General features: G+C 38.8%; 1 protein-coding gene across 2 annotated transcripts in view; it reads right to left on the bottom strand.

Moving 5' to 3' along the window:
* The window catches only part of grid2 (glutamate receptor, ionotropic, delta 2), a 599368-nt gene that overhangs the window by 197395 nt on the left and 378175 nt on the right, over window positions 1–23798 (bottom strand). For both annotated transcript variants that reach the window (XM_066644040.1, XM_066644041.1), the window contains exons 5-6: window positions 8985–9038; window positions 209–382 (exon numbers count right to left, since the gene is read on the bottom strand). In XM_066644040.1, coding sequence (XP_066500137.1) covers window positions 209–382; window positions 8985–9038 — 228 coding nt within the window. The remainder of the gene's footprint in view (window positions 1–208; window positions 383–8984; window positions 9039–23798) is intronic.

Genomic DNA, 23798 nt, shown 5'->3' with positions numbered 1-23798 from the left:
GTGTATTTACTTTTCATATACTATGCATGGAAAATCCACATTAGCAAGCAAACAATGATAAGACCCAGAAATCAGAGAGGGAATTGTGCTTGATCTGCACATTTCAAAGTGCTCTTTGATGAAGTAAACAGAAAGATTTCATTACAGGCGCGAATACACCGATAAGGCAGTGATGGGTGTGGAAATGGAGGAAGTAGAAGAGGAGTACCTCCAGTGTGTGAGCTTTGGGGTCCTTGGGGTCACAGAGGGAGTTGTTGATGCGGTGGTTGTTGCGGACGCAGCGCTGGCTGCTGTTCTGAGGCAGAGGGAAGGTCTGTCTGATTAGAGTCAGACGCCCAATAGACTTCATCACCAACTCCTGCACATCCATGTCAGATATCTCCTACAGAGAGAGAGAGAGAGAGAGAGAGAGAGAGAGAGAGAGAGAGAAACTATGAAATAAACAATGATTTCTGTACTTTAAAGCCAAAGCAAGTCAACTGTCAGTAGTAGTCAGCATTTTTTATTAACTCTTAACTGTTCTGCTAACAGAGTCATCAGCCATAACATTATCACCACCTCCTTGCTTCTACACTCTCTGTCCATTCTCTCAGTTCCACTGACCAAACAGGAGGTAGTTCTACAATTAGAGGCTGAAATCTCCGTTGTTATGCATATTTTTGCACTCCTTTCACCCTGTTCTTCAATGCTTAGGGCAAAATGTTTGTGTCTGCCATCCTCTAGTCCTTCATACATGGATAGTGGACTACTTTCAATCCAGCAGTGACGCTGAGAGGTTTAAAAACTCTTATCTTTTGGATGGTGGATCATTCTAAACTCTGGAGTGATACTGAAATTTTGGTGTTGTGTTAGTGGGTGCTGTGCTGCTAGGAGTGGATCAGACACAGAAGTGCTACAAGAGTTTTTAAAGCCTTTAGTGTCACTGTTGGACTGAAGAGTCCACCAACCAAAAACACCCAGCTAACAGTTTTCCCTGATAAAGGACTAAAGGAAGACCAACACAACATGTGCTGCTTTCTCTGACTTTACAAAGTGCTCTGAAGCTCTGTGCTGAGAGATGACAGATGTTCTAAGATGTTTCACTGCAGTTCTGTAAGTACTTTTTAGTCTCTTGATCCTACTCAAGTTGTGTTTCACATCTGCTTGATTCATTATTTCATAGAAACAACAACTCTTTCCCTTGGGTTCCTCACACCAGCCGGCCCTGACCCTGTTGTTGATGTTGACACACTTTTTCTGCTAAGGCTTTTCAGCAGAGGAGCTCTAAACAGCTCTGAAAGCCAAGAGCCTCCCCTTCTCAAACAATGATTCCCTCATGCACAAACGTCTCTTGTGGACACACACTGAACCACTTTCCCCTCGCATCAAGGTCGCTGTCCTCCTTTTCTCATCAGGACAAGGTCATCACCAAACCCCTTTTTCTAAATGGTTCAGCTATTTATATCAGAGCTTAAGTAGACCACCTATTTATAATGGCCATCAATGTTATGGCTATTCCCTGGCCTGCTGCTAATGTGAGGGAGGAAGGTGAGTGCAGTGATGATGAGAGGAGGGGTGGGGGAGGGTAAGGGAAAGGGAAAGGGGGGACACGCCTGCATGCTGCCTCGTCCTTGTGCAACCCAGAGAGGAAGGATTGCTAATTTTAGCTCCGAGTCATGTTTTGGCCTGGCAGGCAGAGCGGAGTGGACAGGGCAGGGGGGTGATGTGATGGGAGCGGATGTGCCACGTCCCCCAGTGAAGGTGCACTTCACAATCGCCCTGCTGTTCTCTCTGACGTGACTCACTTAAAAGGGAGGGAGGGGCTGTCATTTTTTACCTGTGACAACATAATCAGGCTTCAGAAAGCAAGTCATCTACAGAATATTAATAATTTTCGGACCAAAATACACACTATATAAGTAACTATATTATTATTCCTTATTATTATCATTCCTTAACAAAAGAAGGGATCGTTTATGAATTATTTTTTAATGATATTATAATAATAAAGTAAATTATGTGAATCCCAGATGTTGCTAGTGTTGCAATTATGTTGCTACATAGTCAATAATGTGATATGGTTTTGCTAAGTGGTTACTATGGTAATTCAGCTTGTTGCTATAGTGGATGGTAAGATGTCGCTAACTGAGTGCTTGTGTTTTGCTAAGGTGTATGTTGGTGGCTGTATTTATTAAAGTTAACAGCAAAATACCTACAAAAATATAGGTGTACATATCATTTTTAAAGCATTTTTGAGTAAGATATAATTGTAATTCAAAATTCAAACATTCTCCTGCTCTCCGGCGCAGCAGGTAGTGTCGCAGTCACACAGCTCCAGGGGCCTGGAGGTTGTGGGTTCGATTCCCGCTCCCGGTGACTGTCTGTGAGGAGTTGGTGTGTTCTCCCCGTGTCCGCGTGGGTTTCCTCCGGGTGCTCCGGTTTCCTTCCACAATCCAAAAACACACGTTGCAGGTGGTTTGGCGACTCAAAAGTGTGTGTGTGTGTGTGTTGCCCTGTGAAGGACTGGCGCCCCCTCTGGGGTGTATTCCCGCCTTGCGCCCAATGATTCCAGGTAGGCTCTGGACCCACCGCGACCCTGAACTGGATAAGCGGTTACAGATAATGAATGAATGAATGAATGAATGTTGTGTAGTACTAAACATAACAATTGATATTTTATTAAGACAAAAACTTAAACAAAAACAGTATAATATTAATAAAATAAAAATGAACAATATAATAAAAAGAATATATACAAGATAATGATACAGCTATGCAACCAAAATTATAACTATTACTACCATTGACAAAAGTGAGGCCTGTGATGAGATGATTACACAAACAATATGATAAAAAAATATAAATGTTCATTCATTCATTCATTCATTATCTGTAAGCACTTATCCAGTTCAGGGTCGCGGTGGGTCCAGATCCTATCTGGAATCAATGGGCACAAGGCGGGAATACACCCTGAAGGGGGCAATATAAATGTTATGAATGTTTATTTATTTACTATTTATTCACCACTGAAAGCAAAGAGGTGATCTGGAAATCTTGCATTAGTGAGAATTTCTTAAAAAACTTAAAAAAGCGCTCATACTGCTTACTTAAAACGCATTCATTCATTCATCGTCACTAAGGACTGCATCCTCCACTTAGGTTTTCATTCCATTCCACCCATGATGGGGCTTCACCCAGATTTAAAGGAGTCCTCCCGGACCTGAACTCCTTTTGATGCCAGACATCATTCATAAACGTCAACCACCCGCCTGTATTCTCAAAGGAGAGGTCATCCTCGTGCTTCTCATGGGTGGGACTCAAACCTGCGCTAGACAGGGGCTGTTCTAAGATGAGGAATGTGTTTTGACAGTCATTAATTAACCTTTTAAGAATAGCGATGGCCGCCAGGGGAGCACGTGGGACAGAGGGTGTGCCAGTCCATCTGAACGGACGAATCAACATCTGAGAACTTATTTAACGGGAGACTAGAGGACAAGCACACTCGTATGAACCTGGAAAAAGTGCCCCAGCCCAATTACGGTTTTGTTACCCCTAGCTGACGAGCTCAAAAGGCCCTAGATGCTTAATTAGTGGAGCTAAATCAGAATGACACAAATAGAAGCCTGCAGGGTTATGGCCTAGTTTAGGGTTAGGGCTTTGGCAGAAATCCCCCCCCCCCCCCCCCCCCCGCTAAGACTGCTGTCAAGTCAGGCCAGGCATGAGCAATGTACGGGGTCAAGGCAAAAATAATGTCAGCCATCTTTGGAGAGATAACACAGTTGGACAATGTAGCTTTAACAGTTTTCAGAGACTTCAAATAATACAGCCCTCTTGACATTGATATTATTACTGTGACATGGCCAAGAAATGGAAAATGTCACTCTCCAAAGATCACGCAGACTGAGGTCATACATATTTACTAAATGTGCTTACTAATTCATTAAGTGCTCACATTTGATAGACATCACTTTTCCTACCATTAGTCAACTCACGATAGCAAGAACACTGCAGTGTCCCTGTACTTTTTCATGCATTTAAAAACAACTTCTGTTCAGTTCACATTATGGAGGGGGAAAAATGCCAGCGCGGCACAAGATCTTTTAAATCCAAGCCAAACTTCCCTCATTCATTTTTATCACAATGTGATAGTGTTCTGCATTGAGGGGATACAAGACCCAGTGTTCTCTGCTAGAGGGGTACATACACTGGGTGTCTTACACAATGAAAATGAAAATGCTCTGCACTCCAATCCAATTTTCTATCCTTTTTTAAATTCCTCCAGATACTTTTATTAGGAATTCAGTCCTGTTAGACACAGAAGACGCAGACACTTTCCTACAGACTCAGGGCCAACATGTTCTAAGCATTTTTCACAAGGTTTCATGTGTAATAGGATACATTTGAAAAGCATGTGAGTTAATGTATGAGGACACCATGGACAAAACATGCAGTCTTTGTGCTATGTACGCAGAAAAATCAATTTATCTGTTTATCTCCCTACCGCATGTTCAATGGGAGAATTTCCGGCATACAGTGGTGGAGAAGTTGGAAGTGCGGCTAGTCATGTATTCCGTTCAGTTTATTAATGTGTCAGTGGCCAGCATCTCATTGATTATTTTTCCTTGTAAAACCAGATGTAAACAACTGGAGTTATATTGAGAGACTTCATGCAGCATTGGGAGTATCTACAGTGGTTAGACAGAAGCCTCAAAAGCATGCTGGAAGGACATTTATCAATGTTATACCACTATCACTCTTGTGATACATTTTAATCTGACTACAGCAACTGAGAAATTTACATAGCCATAATGGTAAAATCCAACCCCCATCCCCCAGGTCCATTGTGGTCCTCTTTGGGAAGGGTACATTTTCATAATTACAAACATAAAAAAAGTAATAATAATAATAATAATACAAATTCCCAGTTACATCTTACAGTTAAATGTTGCCATCAACACACATGAACTGAATGTTGATTTTTTCAAAACATGGGCATTCAATGGTGCTCAGAATCACTGGGCATAAGGCAGAAATGAAACCTAGACAGGGAGTCGTTTGGAGTACATTTATTCATTTATTCATTACCTGTAAGCACTTATCCAGTACAGGGTCACGGTGGGTCCAGAGCCTACCTGGATTCATTGGGCGCAAGGCGGGAATACACCCTGGAGGTGGGGGTAGTCCTTCACAGGGCAACACAGACACACACACATTCACTCACACGGACATTTTTGAGTCGCCAATCCACCTACCAACGTGTGTTTTTGGACCGTGGGAGGAAACCGAAGCACCCGGAGGAAACCCACGCAGACACGGCGAGAACACGTTTGGAGTACAATTAATACAAAACAATCTATATATGTCCAGTATGGAATGCTGTGAATTAGTATTATCTTGTGACTCTTTTTACTGTTTTCTGTTTTTGACCTATAAATTCTACACATTATTTTTTTTAGGTAGAGCTGTGTGACAGTGACAGTACCTGTTGGCCACCATGCCCCACTTATTAATGTGTTTGTATATATATATATATATATATATTTATATATATATATATATATATATATATATATATATATATATATATATATATATTATAAATAAATGTAAAATATATAAATGTATATATTTTACATTTATTTATATTATTTGTTATAATTATATTTTATATATTGGAATTTCATTCTTACATTTCTTGTTTTTCATTCATTTATATTGTGCCAATTTAAAACACTTTTCCTGTTACCATGGTTGTCAGGTTCCAGTATGTAGACTAATTATGCATGTATACATGTATGTGTATTTTATATTTATATATAAATACAGATATGACTCACAGTTCTATGCAGAGTTTTGATTAATTACTCTGTAAAATTTACTTATTGTATATTAAGTATGTTACTTTAGCTATACTGTTTTTAATGGGTTGTAGCATGTGTTTATTACTGTGAAAGTAACAGACAATATATGATAATTATATATTCGTGGCCAATTATTTATCCAGCATTTATTTTGTAAATGCTGTTAATAGGCAATTTATCCCTTTTGCAGCAATAACAACACCTACACTTCAGATTTAGATGAGATATTGAAACAAATCTAATAGAGCCAATAGAGCATTACTGAGGTCAGGGACTGGTGTTTGATAATTATTTTTGGACCACTCTAACTCATCCCAAATATTCTGGATACAGCTGAGTCACTGTAGTCAATGCAGATCCTGTGCTGGGGACTTTATATTCCTTGAGCATGGTGACCTGAAGCTCACGTGAAGATGCTTGAGAATGTCTCACATTTAATTTTAGTTACAGTTAGTTCTGATATATTGCAAGTATATATTGCAACCACAGTGCAAGTCATATGTTTCGAGCTGTGTTTCCTATCCCAGGGAGGCTTTGTTGCCTGGCCGCTATGATAATTCTTATTCACCGACACGTGGAGCTTAATAACCTCCCTCCGAAAACAATGCAACCGCAGTGGGAGATATTAAGTCTTGGAATCAGTGAAAAGTGGTTCGATTATAGCAGCCACCTGATCTATGGGAGCCCCGCTGCTCAAATCTGGTCCTGGAGGGCCTCAGCATTGCATGGATTAGTCTTCGCCTTGCTCCATTACACCTGATCCAACTCATCTGTTAATTAGCAGGTCCTTCATGAGTTGAACAAGGGACCGAAGAACAGGGAAAATGCTAAAGCTACGCTGCACTGCGCCGTGACCTTCAAGAACCAGATTTATGCAGCACGGCTCTGGAGAATTGTTCCAGATTCTGTACTGGCTGACCCCAAATTAGGGCAGACAATGAAGCACAGACACAGAGGGCCTGATGTAATAAGCATTTTGCAGCAGTTACAGCCTCAAATCGTTTGCATTCCGTTCATGTGTGCAGTACAGAAACTGGTATGTAATCCGAAATGTACAGTGTATAGGTCATGTACACGAACAACTGCAATTTGAGCATTTTTTAAGATATGTATTTGAGGAAATATGTGAGAGGACTGGACAGAAAAAAGGGTGGGGATGCAATATTCTCCTTGGTTTAGTAAAGTGTGCATTAATTATTAAGAAAATTCTTAATATTTAAAACCAGTAATAAATTTGCAGCATTCCCTAAAAGGTTTCCTTCAGCAATAGAGGCAGTTTGGATATTCCAAACAAATTTAGAGTTTGCTGCCTGCAACACACTCAGAAAGATATATCTACCTTATAATCTACCATACATAATAGTAAATCCAGAGAAATCTCATTCTGTGTAAATCAAAGTGAGAAACCTCTGCTGAATGAGCTGCAACTTCAAGCCCTGATATGTTACTGCAAAGGAAACTATTATGCTACTGTGTTAAATACAGCCACACTTGCTCAGGAGTACTTCAGAAAACATTTGTATTTAACATTTCACAAATGCAGATGTATAACCTGAAATTCTATGACCAGGAGAAAACAGTATATCAATTACACACAGAAGAAACACCAAGTTCTCTGGATTCAAGCTCATCTAAGATGGTCAAGAAGACAGATAAGTCCATAAATCAACTTGATTCTGGGAAAAATGTATGCTTTCTGGAATATTTTCTCAGGAAGTCCATGGTTATTTCAGCAAGTCAATGCTAAGTCATTCTGCATGTCCTGAAACAGCAAGGCTTTCTATGTCCCAACATATCCATTGTCCCAAATTTACTGAAGTGTGTTGCAGGCATTTCCAACTTCTGATTTCTAAAACAGAATCACATTGTTGAGCGACAATAAAGAAGGATTTTTGTTGTACTCTTGTGAGGGAAATAAAGCTCCAACTGAATTAATTTCATCCAATTTTACATTGATAAATATACATTGATAGATTTGTAAAACATACTAAAACATTTTTAGAGTGAAGGCAGTGCACCAACTGAGTAGACTCTCATTTCTTTTATACTGAGATTTCTGACAATTTATCAGAAATATTAGACTTCTGGTTTGACTGTGTAATGACAGTCCTAGTTTGAAAAGTTTGATGTGGAAAAATACAATGCGTCTCACATAATGTGTGATTCTATGTAGAGCTTTAGTTAATCAGAGATGAATTTCAGATATACTGTGAAGACATTTTAAAAAATCATTTCAAGCACAAACAGGTAGTGTTGCTGTCACAGCTCCAGGGTCCTGGGGTTGTGGGTTCAAGCAACACTCCGGGTGGGTTTCCTCTTGGTGCTCCGGTATCCTTCCATGGTACAAAACCATACGAAGGTAAGGGGATACTCAAATGTGTCCATAGGTGTGAGTGAATGTGTGAATGTGTGTTACAGACAATGAATGAATGAATGAATTCAAGCCCATTATGTGCCTGTGCACCTACATTTGTATTATTAGTGACCACTACACACTGGTCAATTGCAATTTTCAGATTAAAATTAGATCACATGGAACTAAATATTTATTGGAATGCTGGTTAAAAATGCTGGCCATGATTAGCTTTAAAAAAGAAAAAAAAAGGAAAAAAGAAAAAAAAAAAAAACACTCCTCCCTATGCCAGGTTTCATTGTTAATTCTAGCAAGATGAATAGCTCTTAACATACAGAAAGACTTCTCACTATTCTTTTTTTTAACAAACTGACAACACCATCAAGGGATTAGGGAACTTATACTTAAAGCCCAAACCCTCTCTGCAATTTCTCCTTGTCAGTTGGACACTCTGTAAAACGCCTTATTGTCTATGGATCCTTTTTAATTCTCCTGGAGTCGAAGATCTGCCTGGCTATGCCAGTCCTAATTTGAATCAGTGCACAGTAAATTGTCCTTATTTGGCTGACAAGAGCAGGCGTTTCAGCACCAGCGTTCTGCTCATTTGCGCACATGGACAGGGAACATTATCAATTATAGATGCTAGATTCATCGCCTAAAAAGTCTTGTATAACCATGAGGAATCAGCACATCTGCCTCGTATGGAAATTAAATATTCATTATATAATAGTTCATTCCACTGCTTGATGGCAACTTTATTTAACCAATTAAAATGAAAGGGAACATCTTACCTCATTAATGATGATCCAGTGGCAATCAAATGCTACCAAGTTGGTTTCCACCACCTAAAAGAAAGAGAAGATTATTTAGGACATTACCCAGACACTATATGTTCAAATGTCATTTTGGAGACCTCTTATCATTAGTGAATTCAGCTGCTTTAAGGAGGAACCTACCACTGACACTACTTACACATAGCTTGTGTAATCTCCACTGAAAAACACAGTCCAATTGAATTATATGCTATGGAGCAGCTGCACATGAGCCTAAGTTGATCATGCTCAATGGCAGAGAAGGATGAATCCCAGAGCACGTCTGTGGAGTGAAGAGCCAATAACACATGACATGTTCACTTTGTTACTCTGGTGTTTTGACACATGAATGTTTGTGTTTCAAGCTTTGCATCTCCCCATACTTGAAACTGATTCAGTCTCTAAAATGAACTGGCTCATTCTACTATTTACTATTCACTTAGTGTGGCTCAGATCAAGATACATCTTACATAAGATGCAAACACATACATCACACATGCAATGCACTGATTCTTCAGAGTTTGGATAAAACAGGTTTTAATTTTGAAAATAAAAAAGTTAGTTAAATTACAAAATCTGAAGGTATATCATTATAGACTGTGGTCTTGGCTGTTCAGCAATGTACTGGTGCAACTTTTTTTTTTTTTTTCATAAAATAGGCTTTTTTCCAGTTATTACTTTGTTTTTGTCAACAGACACACGTGTATCTAACGTGTATTTAGAGTTTTTAAATCTCTGTCATACACATAAATGCTGTTAAATGTAAAATATTCACTTTAGTTCATTTTTATACTGTTTGACGTATACTCCTTTAAAAGATCTAACATCATGCAATGTATACTACAAGCCTAAATAGAAAAAGTAATGTTTTTTATTTAACAAACATGTTTTTGTATTAAAATAAACTATTACTTTAATAACTCAACAGCACTGAAGAAACATATTGTAAGCATCTTCATTTAAAACAAATAAAACTCCTATTGATGATGGTGAATTTAGAACTGATGGTGGTGACAGTGGTCCCATAACAACATACAATTCCAAAATTCATACCACTCAAGTCAATGGCTTCTTGCTTGACAAATTTATTTAACTATTTGGTCCAAAAAATAACAATCCTGAGCACTGTGATAAACATTTTTCAAGGCATGTAAGGTACAATTAAGCAATATCATTATTTAATGTACCCAATCCCCACATCATCCATCCATCCATTATCTGTAACCGCTTATCCAATTTAGGGTCCTGGGGGTCCAGAGCCTACCTGGAATCATTGGGCACAAGGCAGGAATACACCCTGGAGGGGGCGCCAGTCCTTCACAGGGCAACACACACACACACACATTCATTCACACCTACGGACACTTTTGAGTCGCCAATCCACCTACCAACGTGTGTTTTTGGACTGTGGGAGGAAACCGGAGCACCCGGAGGAAACCCACACAGACACGGAGAGAACACACAAACTCCTCACAGACAGTCACCAGGAGCGGGAATCAAACCCACAACCTCCAGGTCCCTGGAGCTGTGTGACTGCGACACTACCTGCTGCGCCACTGTGCCGCCTATCCCCACATCATCACATATCAAATCATCATAGTAAAAAGTAAAGTCATTACCAATAAGAATAAGATAACGTAATTCTGCATCTGCTGTTCTTTCTCCTTCTCTCCTCCACAGATAGCTGCTGCCTAACCCTAACCTTCTAACATACATAATGTCAAACTTGAGTGTACTTGCTATGAAATTGCGGGGAATTACAGTGAATGTTAGATTTGGTTAAATGTTGTCATGCCATTTTCATTTGGCTTTAGTCATTGAAGATGCATAGCCTACAATATTGTATACTATGTGCTATGTATGTTGGTAGTTGTTGCACTATGTGCATCCCAAATGACATAAGCCAAACGAACATGGCATAATAATGAATTGAGAGACAAGGAAGGCACACCTAATCCCCTAAGTGGAATGACATGTAAAAAAATATAGAAGGAATTAAAAAATAAAAATATAAACGTGGTTAATGAAACATTACAGGTCATATTTGTATTTATTGGCATCAACAATTATATTCTAGCCTCTGCTGAGGACCATTTGGAGGGATTTGTCATCACCATCAGATTGCACGTCAACAGAGTCAACCTGTCAAAACCTGAAAAAAACGTTGGTGATGTCTGATGATGGTGATAAAAAACTACTCTTACACATGATATGCGTGAGTTGTTCACATTAGCCATCTTGTTTCCCCTCTGTTGCTAGCTACTTACGATGTCTTCTTAAAAAGTATACATTTATGTCATAATCTAATATAATATTTTTTATCCCAAAAAGATGCTGTTGACATGTTATGGTTGTGACAGTAGCAGTGTCCATAAAGATGAACATGTTTAAGAGAAAATAGCAAACTTACGGAAGCTTGAGTGATATTGAAACATGCAGTAGAGCTGAAGGTTTGAAAATGGGGTGCTCAGTGACCTTGTAGTTGCCAGATTACATTGCTATTTATAAATATCTGACGGTGGTGACGAATATGTGGGAGACGTTCAGCAACCAAAAAATAATAGTAAATAGTGTTCAAAACTCACTGTTTGTAATTTTTAACACATATTACAATGTACTCTTTCATTTGGTAAAGATATTATTCAATTCAATTATTACTTTTCAATAAAGTTGAACTGATTATCTCCTGTCCGAGGACAACTGATTTTGTAGGCAATAGGCCAGCATATAATTCTTAAATACTTAAAAATTCAAAATAAACCTATAAAAGAAAATATAATATAATAAATTATAAAATAAAATATTTGCAAAAGACCCCCTGATTATAACCTTGATTTTTTTATTCATAAAAAATGTTATTAAATTCCAACCGAATTAGCACTTTTCTTAGAGGGACATGTTTTTGCCAAAGTTTCAAGATACACTGAGTGCTTATCCCACTCATTTAACAGCTACTTATTTGCTTTTACAGTTCCACATTTAATGACTGAACTCTGCACTTCCTGTTTAATGTTGTGTCCCAAACCACATGATCTTCCCTTTACTATCCACACTACTGAGTACCCTACTGATAATGAAGCAGTCAGAGATTAATGATTGGGGGGCTAAGCTTTAACCAGGGGGGTCTAGGGGTAATTGCCTCATAGCAGCAAATTTCTTTGAAGAGGTACAGATTAAGCAAAGCCACAAGCAGCTTCTGTATTTACAAAAATGTTTCAAATCTACAGGCAGAACAACAAAACTGAGTTGTGAACAACTATTACCTCATTATATACATGTATAAATTATACAGTCACGGAAAGATCATAAACATCAATTCTATTTTCCCTAAATAATGCAGTGTTTAATGCATGAACATTTTAACTTGATTGTAACAGGCATTCAATTAATGTTTTTTTCTTTATTTTTGTCTTGAAATGACACTCGCCATCAGGAAACTCACTTCACCTTCTCCCCGCATATGCCATGTGCGTATTCTGTCAAGAAAGCAATAAAGACCGATAGCCAATGGCATCAAAGGGACATGCTGCAGCAACAGCAGCAGCTCACATAAACTGTCTGAATCATCTAAAACTGCGTTTTCACATTGCTCGCGAAGAAGACCTTGGTTCAGTTTGATCCAGAATGAGACTATTTTGGTTGGACCACATTTTGCTCATTTGATCTGGACCATGATGTTTGAGGCACCCTTCACACATACTATTTTGGTTTGGCACAAACAAGGAATGTGTGAAAAGACCCTTAGCAAACTGCTTCACAAGTGTTTTTCATCACTGATACTGAGTGCCTCTGTAACAACAGTGACTCTTTTCACTCTCCTTCCAAAACATGGAAAGATAATGTGGAAACCCAAAGTGCTATTATTGTAAGCGGTCTCATGTCCACAGGTAAGAGTGTGTGGGCAAATCAGACAGATATTTACAGACCATAACGCTCCCTCCTATCTACCGTGCACTCCATTCCACAGTCCTCCAAACCCTCCATTAACACATTCAATAGAGCTGTTTCTCATCCTCGCACCGAACATTCTCTTCTCTGTCTTCGTCTCCATCTCTTTCTCCCCTACACCCACATGAGCTCAAGTCCACCAACGTTTCTCCTGCCCACTGTACCATCGCTGGATTCCATTAGCCGTAATTGTGGAGGTGACTAGAAGCGGGTGTCATAAAACACTTTGCTCATAAACAAAGGCAACAGCTGGAGAGTATGATGGTTGGTGCAGTGCTAATAGTGTTTTAATCTTCCACAAAGACCTAATAAAACTTCATAATTACAGCCCAGACAAGAGGCATAAAGCATCCCATCAATTGGAACGCGAGTGGCGGCTGTTGGATTAAGTAAAGCGGAGCTGTAGAGGCTCTCGATTCACTCTTCACTTCCCACGGCAGGAATAAACCCTTTCTGTAAAGACTGATATCTGAGGCGTACATCTCTATGATTCAGTTTGATTAGGATTTCAGTGTGTCATGAAATCTCATCACAATTCATCATAATTCACTTTCATTCAATTACACTCCAAGGCAAAACTTCAGGTACGCCTGATTGACTTTGCTCTGCATAATCTAAAAGATCCACTCAGCTACAGACTTGAGCTTAAATTCTCAAACAGCCGTAACCTAAATAAAAGTTTATATGCATTTAAATGCTGTATTTCCCAAATTAAACTATATAATTATGCATTTTTTTTTTACTTGGAATGCCCCCTCCATACAAAAATAAATAATAAAAAGAATAATAAAAACATGTAGCTACACCTTCCAGTAACTGATTTACAATACTTTACGATACAGCAATTGCTGGCACAGGCATTCAACTGTCACATACCTTTGGCTGTGTAGCTTTTTGTTATCTTAAAAAATACTTTTGGATCTACTGGCTTAAGCTTAAATACTGGAAAATGTGTTACCAGGATAAGGTATGAATTTCATCTCTAAATAATAATACTGAATTATTGTTTCTGTATAAATCCTGAAAAATGAATGCAATATATAAGTTAAACAACACTAAATAAATAAATATATCAAATAAAATGATATAACAAAAGATTACAATAAAGAGCATTTTTGACATAGTGGCACAACAGGTAGTGTCAGCTCTAGGGTCCCACTGATCCATCGATTCCAGGTATGGGTTCTGGACCTACCCTGACCCTGAACAGGATGAAGCAGTTACAGAAAATGAATGGATGAATGAACGGACGAACAGACGGATGAATGAATGAATGGATGAATGGATGGATGGATGGATGGATGGATGGACGGATGGATGGATGAATTAATGAACAATATATTAGACAGCTTAGCATTTCTTATACACCATACTCTTCTGTTATTGATGTTTGTGTTGTCAGACAGCTGAAACAAATCTAGCCTAGGAACGGAAGTGCACCCTGACAGCCCCACCCCATAGTGTGAAATGCATTACCCTAGGTGCCCTCACAACAAACAATAGATAGAGTCGAACCTCGAGTGACCTTTACATTCAAAGACCAAGTCCAAGTGTGTGACTTGGATATTTTACGCTTGATAAGGTTGTAACAATCCATAGCCTGGCAGCGGTGTGGGTGGAGTGGCAGTCAACATGCAGAGGCTAGTTGGGGTTAATGCTTTACTGCCTGCTCAGAGAAAATGTATTTTGTGAGGGAGTGTGTGTGTGTGTGTGTGTGTGTGTGTGTGTGTGTGTGTGTGTGTGTGTGTGTGTGTGTGTGTGACAGCAGCCTGTGGCTCTTGCCTTTACCTTCAAACCCAGTATTTCACCCGGTACCCTCTGACTAGCCAGATGTTTCCACTTAATTGGAGTGAAGACTGCAAAGCCCCAGCTGAATGAATTCAACCTCAGGCTCTTCTTACTCAGAAAAGTATGAAGACTGTAACATGGGGCCAAAGTACAAATGGATCACAAGCATGCTAATGTAACCATCGAAATGGCAGCAAAAAGAAAAGCCGGGTAAAGCTCTGATTAGGCTGCACAGCTCTCTTAACTATGTAGGCCCCCTAGTGACAGAGACACTGGTGTCTAAGACTGAGCTTACCATATGTCTAGTTGTAAAACGACCAATATAAGGCTTTGCAAAGCTATAATTCAGTTCCATAGACACCCTTCATGTATGTTAATGTCTTAAAGCAGCTCACCCACGGTTCCCATTTTGTAATATATCCTACCACAGCACTCAATACTCATTACTCATAACTCTAAAATCAAATCGGAAATAACAATGTCATCCATGAAAACTCATCTGTGTCATAAATAACCTAATATAAACAAATCCCACAATGCCTTAACATAACATTCATTCATTCATTCATTCATTCATTGCCTGTAACCACATTATTTTTATTCACTGTTTGAATTACCACAGTAATTACATTTGTAACTTGAGTTGTTTAGTTTTGTGGAACTTTCTGCCTGTGTTTACTTTAATAAAGTTAATGGCCTCTTTAATTTCAGTTCAGTTCCACCTTAAGAATTCTAAAACACCAAAAATAAGGGATCATTACACATCTATGGACCTGAAATTGAGCAGTATCCTAAACTCTATTAATGATTTTCAACATTTGGAGGTTTCTGCGCTGCTTCTCAACTGTGAGCAGAGGGAGAGGAAGTATAGCATATCTGACTGAACAGCTTTGGTTTCTTTCATATTTTTTTTACTTGTTTAATAACATTAGGGACAAATTACACCAAACAAATTAGACCAGTGCACAAACAGACTGGAGAGCAGCAAATGTTGAAGAAGCATATTCTGAAATTTATTAAACGTTTGTTTTTTTTATTATAATGGTGAAAGTTGCCTTTAAATCTGTATACAGCTCTCAACTGTAAACCTTCACCTTTGTTCAGTACCTGCAGATCTATAAATATACAACAAATCCCCTTTTTGTCTACCCTCCCCTCCACTACTAGTCTGCAGTTCAAGCTTATCTGGAAAGCCAGCACCACATGCTGATGAGATTTCTGCCTTAGGTTTATGATGTAAGAAACATGTTAAGAGACATGTTAACAAGTTTGAAAACTTGGTTCTCACTGGATAGTGTAAAATATGTATTTTGCCATAAATCTCTAGGTTAACCTCATGCATGTGTGATGAGTGACACGTATTGAAAGTATGGAATTGTGTATAACAGTAAATAAAGAAACACTGATGACGTTGTGCTGTTTAAATTTCTATAATTTCTATTCCAACTTAAATAGGTGTCTGTGATGCTGAGGATAGCTTTTAAATGCAACTCTTGTTCCTTACTTCCTTGTTAAAACACACTGTGTTTGTATCTTTTATTGTAGATCATACCTGGCAACCCGGGCTATGGAAATTATACTGAGATTGGGCAGTGAGTAGAATCACAAGCTGAAATACAAAGTGCAGTCTGGAATGGACACTCCTCAAGGAGAATATACTGGCTGTAGCACTGCTGTCAGCAATGCCAGTGCTTCAACTTAACATGTCTCCTTAATCTCTGATGACACACACTGGTCATTTTACACTTTATTACAGTAAAAATATTACATGTTTCTCCTTTAATCACTTCTATTTAATCAAATTGAGCACAAGGGGCACAGTTCCCCTCATGTGTCATTGTCTTTAATTGAGGGGCCTGTTTCTTTCCACCCTGTGACATACACAATCTGGATTAGTGGGTTAGTGTCTTTTCTATCAAAGGTAGTTCATGACCAAAGTCTATGTGCACTCTGTGTCACATTGTGATCTTTTCAGGAAATATTAGGCAGAATGGCAGGGTTTTGAGACTATACCACTTGAAGAGAAGTGCTATTTAAAAGGAGGATACTGGGCTTTTTGACCTCTGCTGGAGAAGGTTATAGTATTGTGAATGGTCTAGTGTCAAGGGGAAAAATATTGATTCTGGCAACAGACTTACAGCTGCCACAAAGGATCTCAGACTTGGCGTAGCCTTCAGGATGTGGTAAACAACAGAGCGATGCCCAGCCCCAACAGAGCCCTCCGAGAGTACCCTGGGGGCAGGCTCTTAGGCTAACAGAATGAGCAGATGCACCTCCACAGCTTTCAAATAATGGCAGAACAGGACAGTCCCTGAGCGCCATCCACTTGTCAATGGAAACAAAGGATCCCAAGTGGTGGTCTGTTTAGAAAACCAATGAGATTTGCCACAATGACATATTCTCCAGCAAACAAGGGCCTAAACCTCCTTCTCCCTGAGTGACGGGGGGCTTGAGGTGACACCGTTTGTCTTGCGAGATCAAAGACTCCTAATCACACAGGCGCCCACTCATTGCCTATTAATATCACCTGTAAATCTGTCTCCGCCTCCGAAGCAGTTAGCCGCCTTGGGAACTGAGCATCTTGTTGAGCTTTACTGACTTCTGAGAACTCAATAAAATGTCGCCTCAGAACAGAAGGTGCTGAAAGGCCTCCAACTGCAGTGATCTGAAACCTCTCTCACTGAGGAATAAATAGACAAGGAGGTATAATATCACTGAAAGCGCATGTTTGTTATTTCTTCCGCTCTCCTAGGCAAGTCCGTTCGAATAAGGCTGAGATCCTTGTGACCTCTCTGGGAAGAACAACCTCCCGTATTTGGCAGACATGAGATCCACATGCAGTGAACTCGGTCCCACCCAAACACAATGGAGCGCATAAATTACACGGTGAAAGCAATGTCCTTTGAGATGGCGCTTTTCAAAGAGTGATGATTATTGTTATTATACCATATTTTCCACCTGTCTGGTCTCTTAAAGTGTTGGAAGAGATGGTGAGTATTCATTATGGTGAGCAAGATACAGAGATAATCAGAATTAATTATGCACTCTGACACCACAAAAACAGAGTTTCTTAGCAAATAATATACAGCCACCATGAAATCAAACCAGCCATCAAACTGACTGAACTGATAGCGGTCCATCAGACTAAACAACCTGAGGAACCGTAGGACGAATAAGAACTGTTACATTTCAAAGTCATTACTCGTCATTGATCATAAGATTGTTACTACTAATAATGCTTGAGTAACTCCTATCGAACTAAAATCAAAGTTGCGTATTTATGTGTGTGAGGGGAGGCCACAAATGCAGGCCATTATTATTCACTCCTAATAATTACATGGGTTCTTGAAGAAACACAAGGGTGTTTGTAGGTTTTAGTAACCTTATATAAATAAGTATGCTGCACATTTTGAGATAAGGGTGATAAACTGACAGTGCTGGTCCCTGAATAATGTAAGCGCCGCTAATTAAATCGAAATGCCCCGTGTTGTGTCCTACTAGACAATCTCCACACATTGATTGAAATTAAACAAATACAAAGAAAAACACATTCTCAGTCTCCCCTTATCTGCCAGAGTCACACGCCAGGTTATTACTTTAGATTCTCTCTGCTGTTCAAATATAATTATGTGGTATTATACATTCAATTATTTAGTGAATTATTGTGTACATTCAATTCACATTCTGTACCCCTTTGTTTGGGATGGGATGTTTCTTCCTTCCACAGCCACAACAACTCAGTAAATTCAAATATAACACTTTAGAATTAAAGACTCATAATTTGTTTAAAATCAGTTTAGAAATGGTTATTAATTACATTACATAACATTAGTTATAAAGGTGTAACAATGATCTGTCTTTTGCCAAATAGTGAACCCAAACCAACTACAGTGTTAAACATCAGATCTTGCCAGATACTGATCTTACCTTGTGTTCTCCATCAGTCAGAATGAAGCCTGTCAGCCTTATCACATATTTGTTAAGATGTTTAACCACTTAAATACCAAATTAGCTAACCACAAACGGTATGTTTACAGTAATGTAGCATACCATAACATATTAAATTACTATATTCTAGGGCTGTCAATCGATTAATGAAAAATAATAATAAAATAACCACACATTTCGCTGTGATTAATCAAGGCTAATTCTGCATTGTCCTTTCTTTGCTTTTAGAAATGGAAATTTAAATAAAAAAATATAGAATCAATGTAATAACAACATAAAGGTGTCAGGATCGCGGGGCGGACTGACGGAGGAGGACACACTTGCTAAAAACACAGCAAACTTTATTTAAAAAAAAACAGAACCATACAAAACAGATGGACTTCAAAAGAAAGGAAACACAATAACTGAGAAACAAATCGCAACAGAGGAAACGAAACGAGGAGCAGCAGAGACAGACTAGACTTGGAAACGAAACGACGACGTGGAAAACAATGACGGAGAAACAGCGGAGACAGACAGACTTGATAACATGACAAAGGTAACGACAACAGGGAACGAAACAGTACAAATGACCGACAAAACAGGAGTGACACAAGGGAACTTAAATACCTGACACAGACAAGACACACCTAGAACAGATAACGAGGGGGACGGATCACCAACGAGACTGACGAGGGCGGAGACACGAACAATAACAAACAGAGCCATGTGCTAAGAGAGCACATGGTGGGGAAAGGGGTGTGACAAAAGGAATTATGTATGAATGTGTGTCAGTTATTATATTTTTGTGGTCCAATTAAAAATATGTATCTCTATTTTTTGTGGATTTTTAGTTTAATAAAGCATATAAACACAGCAGGTGTCTGTCACACTGAACATTTCATGATGAATGAACCAATTGACATGCTCAGAAATGACTTGATTATTATTATTTTTTTTTACATTGACTTCCATTGAAAGTTAAGAATGATTGCCTTTCTCCTATAAAGTTATTATTTTGGGAGATACATGATTTTCATTGGACAGCAACATTATTTAGCATCTTTATTAAACATAACATTAAATTTAAATTTAAATACTAGTATTTGTATTTTTGGGAAGGAGATGACTGTGTATTGTGATATGCATGACAAACTGGCAAAAAAAAACTTTTATTTTTATTATTATAATATCTCAAGTTTGAGGGAGAGCTTTAGCATCTGACACAGAAGCTTTAAAAGAGAAAATTAATGCTACAGTGCAGCTCGTGGCTCAACAAATTAGACAAAACAAGAGCTCGGTTCTTCACCTTGATATTTTCAGAAAGTGACTTTATTTGACAAACAACAGTGTCATACCCTTTCTCTCTGTGTTATAAATGAATAATAATGAGTTTTAGGCCATTTCCAGCTTAATACCCATTAGTGAAAAGATTTCAAACCATTTATTAATAGGTTATAAAGATAGCCGTTATAAAGTGGTAATAAATCAGGTTACAAAACAATCTACTACAATAAAACATAATGATTGACCGTTTAGAATTTAGACACAGAATTGACTGCTTTAAAGAGCTGCGAAAAAATGACACAATTTTTTTTTTTTTTTTTGCCACTGGTGACAACGGAGACTTCTAATATTATCAAGAGTCATCTGAAGTGGTGCAACTGGGTCCTTTTGCCAAGACCAAAGTTTGAATCCTGACAGCGCCTCAGCCATCTGCAGCTGGAAGACCAAGAGTGTACAATTGGCCATGCTGCACTCTGTCAATCTGGAGCACTGCTGGCCAACTGAGGGCATCTGCCGCCTCATGTACTAGTCGTGTGAGCAGCAGTTCAGAAAGATGTGGTGATTGGCAACACATATCCCAGAGACAGCACGTGCATGCCTCCTCCGTGTCAGATCAGCTGGCATCATTTAATGTCCATCAAAATATTTCCTAAAAAAGAAACTTTAACAGACCATATGTTCCTACGAGTTTTCGGATAGTACTACAAAATGGTGGAAGACCAAAATATTGCCAGCTATATTTCAAATAAATAAATACATGTTATTTCTTAATAATTCAAGGAATAAGGTTTAAAAGACCGTTGGTCGAATGAGGAAAAGGTGTGTGGTTTTTGGCTGCAATCATTCAATGTACAGTGGGACATCTGTGCACAAATGGCCCAAAGATCCCAAAATATCCAGAAAATGGACTAAATTTGTCAACTTTAAACGGGCACTTTTGGAAAGGACCATCCGCTCACTCCGTTATCTGTAGCTCATTTCACTGTTGCTTTTCCAACAATATGGGCATGTAAGGACACCAACGAAAGGTGTTCAAGAGCCTCTGTAACATGGAGGTAAACAGGGTAAGGACACTTATTTCGCCTGTTTTAGTTGGTGTTAGTTAACGTTAGCTTGACTTGCTAAACTCGGTGGCACAGATTATACTCGGCTACGTATCTGCATTACGGAGGTTTATAGTGTCGGATGAGTCCGAAAGAGTGAATAAGGCACAGTTTCTGACAGTGAATGTAACACTGAAAATTTTATATTTTTCCATGTTAAAAAACACATTGCACTGGGTTTCAATGTCCTACTGCATTAAAAACCACATCTGTTTTTTTCATGCAAAAATATTGGACCCTTTGTGAAGTGTTATGCCCTAACACTGGAGAACCTTGAGATACTGTTACCTGTGTTACTTGTATTCACTCTCCATTTTGACATGCCCTGATGTGTTGTGGAACACGTTTTACTGGAACGTTTAAGTGTTCCATTAAAGTAGAAAGCTAAGGAAGTACAAATTTGTCCTGGAAAGAGTAGCTCTTGACAGTAGACTACAATGCTCACCCCAGCAGTGGTATTTTTACCCTACTGTACGATGTAATTCTACCGGATGATTGATCCCTCTTATGCCGCTCTATTCTTCACCACGCACTCCCCCTACGCTATGTACTTAGCTCACACTTGCTCAAGCGAGAGCACTCTTAATACATCATAACTGTTATTGTGTCACATTTGCCATTTTGCCTTAATGTCAGCCAACCTCGCTCTTGGTGCAGTTTCTATCATGTATAATTCATTTACTCGCTGCAGTGTGTGGAGCGGACGGCCATCACAGAGCCACGCAGAGGCTGAGCATAGCAGCCTCCACAACACACCTCCACTGACACACTGTCAGCACAGAGTGTAGTGAGTGCAATGGTAAACCTCTCAACCTGGCACATAAACACACACACACAAACACACACACATCAGAGAAGGAAGCTGCCCTCTTCTGCAATCTTTTGTAATACCACCCCGCACCCAGAGGCATACTAGTTCACCTTCATGATGCAACAAGCATACTCATGCCCTCAGGGCAAGCATTTAACCTCAGGTTGCTGCGAGGGGAATTACCAAATTGCAAACCTCTTACAAACTTTCAGAGTCTCTCAGAGAACCAACACCACCACATCATACACTCCTGCTCAAAAGCCAGATACCACACTTCATTTATTCATCCATCTCCTGTAACTACTTTATTCTGATCAGGGCTGCTGTGAGGCCACAGCGTATCCAGAATCTCTGGGCTCAGGGGGAGGGAACCACACTCCACTGGTTCATTTAACTTTTTTTAGTCAAAATGGGCACTTAAATAAGTTATGCATTATTAGGGATATCTGGAAGATTGAATATATCATATCACTGTATGTATAATATGTGTACATATCATTGTATGCCCCCAGAGGAAGAAAAAAAAAAAAAAACGACACAGAAATATTACTGTTCACTAAACGTACACACAGCAAAAATGTAATTTCAAACATTACAATGGTGGTTTTAAGCCCAGTTGTGTTTCCAAAAAATACATTACTTTATCTTCTAGAGGAGGGTTCAATATTTGTAACTATTCATAAAAAAAAGAAGATTGTAAGGATGAAATGAGATGTATGGGATCAATTTGTCCAAAGTCCTTCATTGAAGTGCAAACAAATAATATAGCATATGGTACAATTATATTTCCTAAATATAGATACTAAATATTTACCATTTACAGTGAGAGTAAAAGTTACCATAACAGTGACAAAAGAAAAATAAACATGAACGGCAAAAAACTGTTACCGCCAAACTGCCAAACTGTTACCAATCAGATCAGCAGAGCTTATATATATATATATATATATATATATATATATATATATATATATATATGCAGCACGGTGATATGAATATATCACCGATATATGAATGAATATATATATATATATATATTCATTCAGTACCAACTTTTACTAAGATTGTTGTTTGTGTCCATCCATCCATCCATCCATTATCTGTAACCGCTTATCCAATTTAGGGTCGCGGGGGGTCCAGAGCCTACCTGGAATCATCGGGCGCAAGGCGGGAATACACCCTGGAGGGGACGCCAGTCCTTCACAGGGCTGTTTGTGTCCTTATTTTGAAATAAATTAGGTTCCACCTCCTGGTTTTACACTGACTTTATCCTTCTAGCCATCTAGGAGACAATCTGGGTAAAGTCAGAGTCCGTGTATGTGTGAATGGAGCCGCTAATGTCCTGGAGTATCCCGTGCACAAGCTGCACAGACACTTTCCAATACCTAAAGCATGCGGAAAATTTTCAGCTACAAGAAAACCTCTGACACATCTCCCAATGTGAACTGCATGTGTGAACGGACCAGTACAGAACATCTCTGGACCTGATATTTTAAGACTGACAGTATTTAAAAAATATCTGAAAAACAAGGGAAAAAAAGAGATGGTAAGAGTAATAAAGGCAATAGTGGATCCAGAAAACTGAATAAAAGTATTATATATTACATTTGTTAAGGCTTTGGTATAACGTTTCTGTGAAATGTATTTTCTTACTTTGTCCTGAAGCTGAAAAAATACACAATATTCATGTCGTATGAGAATTAAATAAATCAATGGTGAAGAGTAAGGTAAATGTATTAATTATTCTTTAGGTGTATAAACAAAGCCAAAGTTGTTTTTTAGCATAAGGGCATACGGGTATATCTCAGCAGAAACATGACAGTCCCTATACAGCCCCGAACCCAAACAAGCAATCAGGAGTATTGATTCGTAGAGTTTTGATAGATGAACAGAGTCAAAGTGCATCAGGTCCATGGGCAGAGAAGGGCC

The sequence above is a fragment of the Hoplias malabaricus genome, chromosome 14, assembly GCF_029633855.1.
Source record: "Hoplias malabaricus isolate fHopMal1 chromosome 14, fHopMal1.hap1, whole genome shotgun sequence".
Lineage (NCBI taxonomy): Eukaryota > Metazoa > Chordata > Actinopteri > Characiformes > Erythrinidae > Hoplias > Hoplias malabaricus.
This window is presented reverse-complemented; position numbering and strand designations above follow the sequence as displayed.